Genomic DNA, 6,352 nt, shown 5'->3' with positions numbered 1-6,352 from the left:
AATTTTACATGGCATTGTGTTGCATGAAGAAACCCCATCTGTTAAGTTTCTTATATAATGATTTATTACATGATCTTTGAAGAAAGCTCAGATTTTAAGGCGAACTTGTCAGTTACAAAAGCCCTGAGCAGAAAAGCATCCATACATCCTTTAACTCTGATGGTCAGTAAGTGAAAATGTTTTCTTTCTTGTTTCCTTCTAGTATGATTTCTACTAATATATTTAAGACAACACATTAAGATCCATTTGAAAACCAAAGCTACATAAACAAATTTTGAGTAGAAAGTGACTAATCATAACTAACTAGACTAACATAATCACAAGTTAAATACATGTATCCTTATTTTTTAACAAGTGAAAATGTAAATAAAAATCAAATTATCCTAAATTAAGATGCTAATTTAAAAGGTAAAACAGAAACAAGGGATGTGTTACAGCTCATGAACAAAGTATCAGTTACTTTAGTTATTTAGCCAGCTGAAACATATCACTGCTAGCATCCATACGCTTTTACACTTTAACTTTGTTGCCACACAGAATAAGACAAAGATTCTCAGATATTAATTCTCAAGCTAAACAACTGTGTCACATTTAACTCTTAAATTAGCTTTTAGCTTTATAGCCAACTTTTCATCAGCCTGGTCTAAAGCTTAGCACCTCAAATTGACAGCTAGCTATTCAGTGTACCATTGAAACTGACTGAGATAGTGATAAATAGGGATAGAGATGAAGACAGAGACTTTTTTACATGAGGAGAATTATTATTACTATTATTATTATTTTATATTGATCAGAGTTCTATATATTTATTAATTTCTATCTTACTCTATAGTTAGTGTCCGTGCTAAAACAATAAATAATTATTTATAAATTAATTTTGATATCAATAATCAAAAAAAGTCCTGCAGAAACATTGAAGACTTCAGGTGGGAATTTACATAAGGTGTTGAATAACCTTATCTTTATCACAGTTTTAAAGTCATGACGTATGGGCTGCCAGACTGTAAATCATCATCATAGGTCGGCAATAAAATAAAGGGTGACACAGGGAGACACCAGGGGAGGTTTGGGGACTTTTGTTCCTCCCCCTCTCTCCTTCCTTCCCCTCCCCTCTTATCTTCAGTTTGCGGCTCACTTGTGATGCAGTACCTCCAAGGTGCTGCAAGATGGACTGCAGGAACTGTCTGATCAAATAAGTGTTTGATTGACTGTTGGTGCTGCTGCACAGCTGAGGATTTCATGGAGGAGCAGAGACTGACTCGAAGCTAAAGTAAGACTTTCCATGTTAACTAATTTTTCAAACAACTTGTATAAGTGAGGAGAACTTTTTCTCTGTCCACCTCTCCAGTGTTAGTAACTGCATGTCCTCCTCCCACTTTGAGCTATCAGTGGTATTCTGAGGACAAGCGCTCCACATCCTCAGACTGTTGTAGGCCCAAAATAGATAGGTTTCATTCATTGTTTTGTTGCTGTTGAAAACAATAAGGGAATATGTCTGTAGGTGCCATTCACTGTAAATGTAAAACTTTTGAAACAGTATTTAACTTTTTAAACTCATAGAATATTATAAATTGTGTCTAATCTTCTTTTTTTTTAAAGTTATTTGTGACAAACTTTTCTGATATTTGATTTACTTTGGCTTGGCATGGCTCGATTTTTGGTGAACATCTTCTTTGAATCAGTGCAAACCACTCTGCTTTCACGCCTCATGCCCCTGGGGACTGTTTTCCATTAGAGACTTGCTGTCAGTCAACACAAACTCACACATGCAGACTTCACAACTTGGTGGTACAACAAAGCACTTTCTAAAACGCATGTGTCCCTGATTCTTTATTGTTTTATATCCTAAGTTTTCTTTTTTCATGCCGCCATAATCTCTGCCCTTACTAGCCTTCTTATCATCACACTCTCACACACAAACACACATAACAATACTCAGCTTTTTCCTTCAGATTCCTTCAGTCTGATTGGGTATCATTAACGGTTCTAGTCAGACCAAGTGGCTGAGATGCAAAGCAGCCCAGCTGGTGTCACAGGCCTGTTCTTTTCAAATGGAAACGCAGACTGCTTTACCACTGCAGGTTTGCAACTGAAGCCGTTTCAGATACATTAAAGGGATGGATGGAGAGTGTGGAGCTTAGCCTTCAGCGTAACAATTAAATGCAAACAAGCAGGGTTACTTGTATATCTCAAACACCAAAACTGGCACCAAAAAATGTCTATCACTATTTCTAATAATATCTTGGGTCTATACTGAGCAGGAGGTGTGAATTAATACGTTTTCTTACATCCACATATTTGTTTTTCAATGAATGACTTAAAGGGAGACTTCTTCAGTTTTGAAGTTAGTCAATTTGTCTTACATTTACAGCCAAAAAGAGGAGCACTCAGGAGTGGAGCGACCTCTGGCAACTGACGTCAATCTGCCCTCTGATTGTCTGGAGTGATGGCGGTCAACAAGGAGAAGCTTGAAAATGGCAGAAAGTCATTGGAGGCCTCAGCCTCACAGGAAGGAGGCTGGGGCTGGATGATTGTCGCTGGATGTTTTCTTGCCACCATCTGCATCCGGGCGGTGACCAGGTGAATGTATACGTTTGTTGATGTGTGTGTGTGTAAATTTTGTCAAAATCCATTTTGTGAGTTTGAGGATGTGGAAGCAGCATCATGTACTGCACTTCGAAGACTTATGTAATCAGAATGAAGGTCCACAAACACCTTCAAATCCTGCAAATATTATTTTTTCCTTTTTTCAACATTGTGCAAGTTTTACACAGCAGAATCTCTATGTTGACTTCTTTGATTTGACTTCATAGATCCCCCCCCCCCCCCCCCCCCCCCCCAAAAAAAAAAAAAAAAAAAAGGCTTGATGGAAAAAAGAAAAAAGTTTGATATAATCAAATTGTTTTAAGGTAATGTCTGATCAGATCCGGTCTGGATGCTGTGAAATCTTGGAGCAACTTCTCCTTGGTTACATAATACCTTATCAAAACCATAAAAATAAAGGTCAGGGAGGACAGAGCTTTTGAGTTGTCAGATTTGAAGATCAGCCATAAACTGATAAACACCCTACTTAACTTTACTTTTCAGTTCTGTTATGATGATGCCCCCTTTGATTAGGTTTTATGATCTAAAACACCTGGCAGAGAAAAATGTTGACTGCCTTGAACTGAGATAAATGGTCATTCTACATTCAGGTATACAGTCAAGTCCCAGGCTGTCACACTGATATGTTGATTCTCTAAATGTGATTTCAAAACATGATGTCTTTTCTGAATGTTGTGTGCTGTTTTGGGAGCATTTTTTCTTCAAAATGGACTAAAATAAGTCCCATTTGAGGTGTCCATAGCTCCTTTTAGTCTCCCTCTTATTACCAAATATAACTTTTTCTCATTTCACAGTGACAGCATTCTGACACAAAGTCAGAATATAACTTAAGCTGCCTTTCAGGGAGCTAAAGGATCAATTCAGTATTATCTATATGAGATATCATAATTTCAGCGCTCTCCTGTCTTTCAATCTAGGTGTGTTTCCATGTTCTTTGTGGAGTTCCAGTGGCACTTTGAGAAAGACTATTCAACAACCGCCTGGATCCACAGTTTGGTTGACTCCACCACCATGCTTGGTGGTAAGATACTTCATGCAACATAAAATATTAAATAAACAGGACTGTCCACACACCTTAAAAAAAACAGAGTGAAACATGTACATTCCAACTCTGAATCATTTATAACTTCTTAGAAAAGAATTCCATATTATTGGCGTAATCTTGATTTCATTGGTACTCAAACCTTCTGCACATTCAAACAGTGATTAAACATTTTCTGATAAAAGTTTAAAGGCTAAAGTTTGATTCATTCATGTTCAGAGATCATTTGTCAATCAATACAGTTTGAGGAAACCCACACACTCTGTGTTTACAGCACCTCTGGGGAGTTTTCTCAGCAGCCGTCTTTCCTGCAGATCTACGGTGATCCTGGGAGGTTTGCTGTCCTCTACTGGTCTCGTCCTCAGCTCCTTCGCGTCCTGCCTGGAACATCTCTACATGTCCATGGGCATCCTCACAGGTTCACAACACAGTCAGATCAGTCTCACTCAACTAGCTTAACAATGCTTTGGTTTACACAGCGCCTCTGTGACAGGCTAGATTCCTTTATGAGTTGAGCTAAACCATGGTGTTTGAGGGAGTTTTTTTTTTTCTGTAAATGTATCTCTGAATGTCTGGTATCACATTTTCAAGTTTTGAGACAATTTGGCAACATCTATGGTTTTTTGAGACTGAAAGTCCCGTTATCCTCAACAGGTCTTGGTTTTGCCCTCAGCTACACACCTGCTATAGCAATGGTTGGGAAGTACTTCAGTGAGAGGAAGGCCCTCGCCTATGGAATAGCTCTGTCTGGTAGCAACATCTCAACTTACTTTTTTATCTCTTTTCCTCTTATTCATTCCTCACCTTCCAGTCTTTTAGTCCCTATTTGATCATAGTTATCTTTTAATGGTAGCCTCTATCCTACTCTTCATCATTCCATACCATCAACTCCAGCTTCGCCTCATCTACAGGTAATGGCATCGGGACTTTTGTCTTGGCTCCAGCTGTGCAGCTTCTTATTGAGCATTACTCCTGGAGAGGAGCTCTGCTTATCCTGGGAGGATTTGTTTCCAACCTGTGTGTCTGTGGTGCCCTAATGAGGCCGCTGGTACCAAGAGGAGGTGAAAGGTATGCTCAGCTCCAGTTCAGCTGTAGTACTGAATTGAATTTTTACTAAGTCTATTCTATTTCTGTTTGGAACTAAAAAAATTAAAGACCCCCGATTAAAGATTTTTTTGCTAAGCTGAGCTAACTATCACCTAACTAGCTTCCTGGTTTGCCTGATTGAGTTTCGTGACCTGTTTTGATTCTGTATCTTTTCTCTTGGTCTACTTTGTCTTTAGGTTCCGGGGTGAAAATGCTGCAAACCTAGAAAAGGATACCAAAGGCACTGAACAACAGCTAACTCAAGAGCAGAACAAACTGTCAGATCCCATACCAGCAAAGTGCAGTAAAACTGATGACTTCAAAAAAGAGCAATTTATGTATTTGAACAAAGCAGCAGAAGAAAAATCAATGGTTCCTCATGTGTTGGATGACTCTGCGAGCCCTTCCACTGATGCTTTACTGAACATAAAAACACCATCTAGTGGTCGCTTTTTCTGCCTGGAATCCACTGAGGAGTTTGGATTTCTTCTGTTACCCGACTTCTTGTTTCTCTCTGTGTCCCTCTTGTTCCTTGCTTATGGCTGCAGTACTCCAGTAGTTTACCTGATTCCTTATGCCCTCAGTGTGGGGGTGGGGCATCAGCAGGCTGCTTTCCTCATGTCCATATTTGGAGTCACTTGCATTGTGGGTAATATCACCTTCGGCTGGATCACAGACAGGAAGTAAGTAATGGATGGAGATGTGTTGTATTTAATTAAAGCCTAATACTGACAGATGTTTTTTCTTCTAGGTGTTTGAAAAGGTATCGCATACTGGCCTACATGGTGGCAATTAGCATAGAGGGCCTCTGCTGTATGTGCCTCCCCTTTCTTAACTCCTTCTCCCTCCTGGTTGCATTCTCCATACTGTATGGGTACTTTGACGGAGCATATGTAGCACTCATCCCAGTTGTAACCTCTGATGTTGTGGGCTCCAACTACCTGACCTGTGCACTGGGTGTGGTCTACTTCCTGCATGCTGCTCCATATTTAGTCAGCCCACCAATTGGCGGTAAGTGTTCACAAACTAAACCTGATGGTACATCAGTTTTCAATGCTGCTTCACAGCTGTATATGAATCTAGAATTTGAATGCATCATTTATGTAATCAGGTATAACAGATCTTCCCCTTTTCTCTGTCTTCAGGTTGGTTTGTTGACAAGACAGGAAACTACGCGGCCACCTTTTTCATCAGCGGAGTTTCCTTCATGATCAGCTCTGTGGTCTTGGCAGCTGCCATGTTTGTCAAGCACTGCCTGAGAAAAAGGTCTAACTCAGCCTCTGCTTCAGCTCAACACAGCATCATATGACAGTCGGATTGTTCTCCATCAGCCATGTGCTGATCACTTGTAAAGTGTGGTTTTAAGGTGCTACTGTTACATGCCCCATATTAAGTGATTTGTTCCTGGTCACTCCCCTGTGGGGCTCAAAAAGAGCAGAACACAGTGGAACCAAAGTTCTCTAACTTTTATTTGCCTTTTTAGATAGTGTATTTTTTTTCTTTTTGCTAGTTTTTTCTTTATAGTGACATTTTTTCCTTTCCCTTCTTTAAAACCAAATGTGCAAGCTGATAGCCATTGTACCCCAGCAAAGTCAGAGAGGATAACTGTTTTTAACATTT

The 6,352-nt window shown here is 39.5% G+C and overlaps 1 protein-coding gene across 1 annotated transcript; it reads left to right on the top strand.

The window, feature by feature from the left end:
- Positions 1–2,446: 2,446 nt before the first annotated feature.
- On the top strand, positions 2,447–6,041 carry LOC141795301 (monocarboxylate transporter 12-B-like). The gene is made up of 8 exons (XM_074676132.1): positions 2,447–2,580; positions 3,522–3,625; positions 3,921–4,064; positions 4,301–4,396; positions 4,558–4,714; positions 4,930–5,415; positions 5,484–5,743; positions 5,878–6,041. The coding sequence occupies exons 1-8, from the start codon at positions 2,447–2,449 to the stop codon at positions 6,039–6,041; spliced, it is 1,545 nt and encodes a 514-aa protein (XP_074532233.1).
- Positions 6,042–6,352: the final 311 nt, after the last annotated feature.

The sequence above is a fragment of the Halichoeres trimaculatus genome, unplaced genomic scaffold, assembly GCF_033239565.1.
Source record: "Halichoeres trimaculatus isolate MK-OKI-2021-1 unplaced genomic scaffold, fHalTri1.1 fHalTri1_scaffold_8, whole genome shotgun sequence".
Taxonomy (NCBI): Eukaryota; Metazoa; Chordata; class Actinopteri; order Labriformes; family Labridae; genus Halichoeres; species Halichoeres trimaculatus.
Note: the sequence above shows the minus strand (reverse complement) of the source record. Positions and strands in the feature narration are given on the sequence as shown.

Bases quoted from the DNA above. Each gene is read 5' to 3' on its own strand.
- LOC141795301 (XM_074676132.1), top strand. From the start codon at position 2,447: ATGGCGGTCAACAAGGAGAAGCTTGAAAATGGCAGAAAGTCATTGGAG. The intron at 4,397-4,557 runs GTAGCAACATCT...CCTCATCTACAG, and splicing joins CTATGGAATAGCTCTGTCTG to GTAATGGCATCGGGACTTTT. The intron at 5,744-5,877 runs GTAAGTGTTCAC...CTCTGTCTTCAG, and splicing joins AGTCAGCCCACCAATTGGCG to GTTGGTTTGTTGACAAGACA.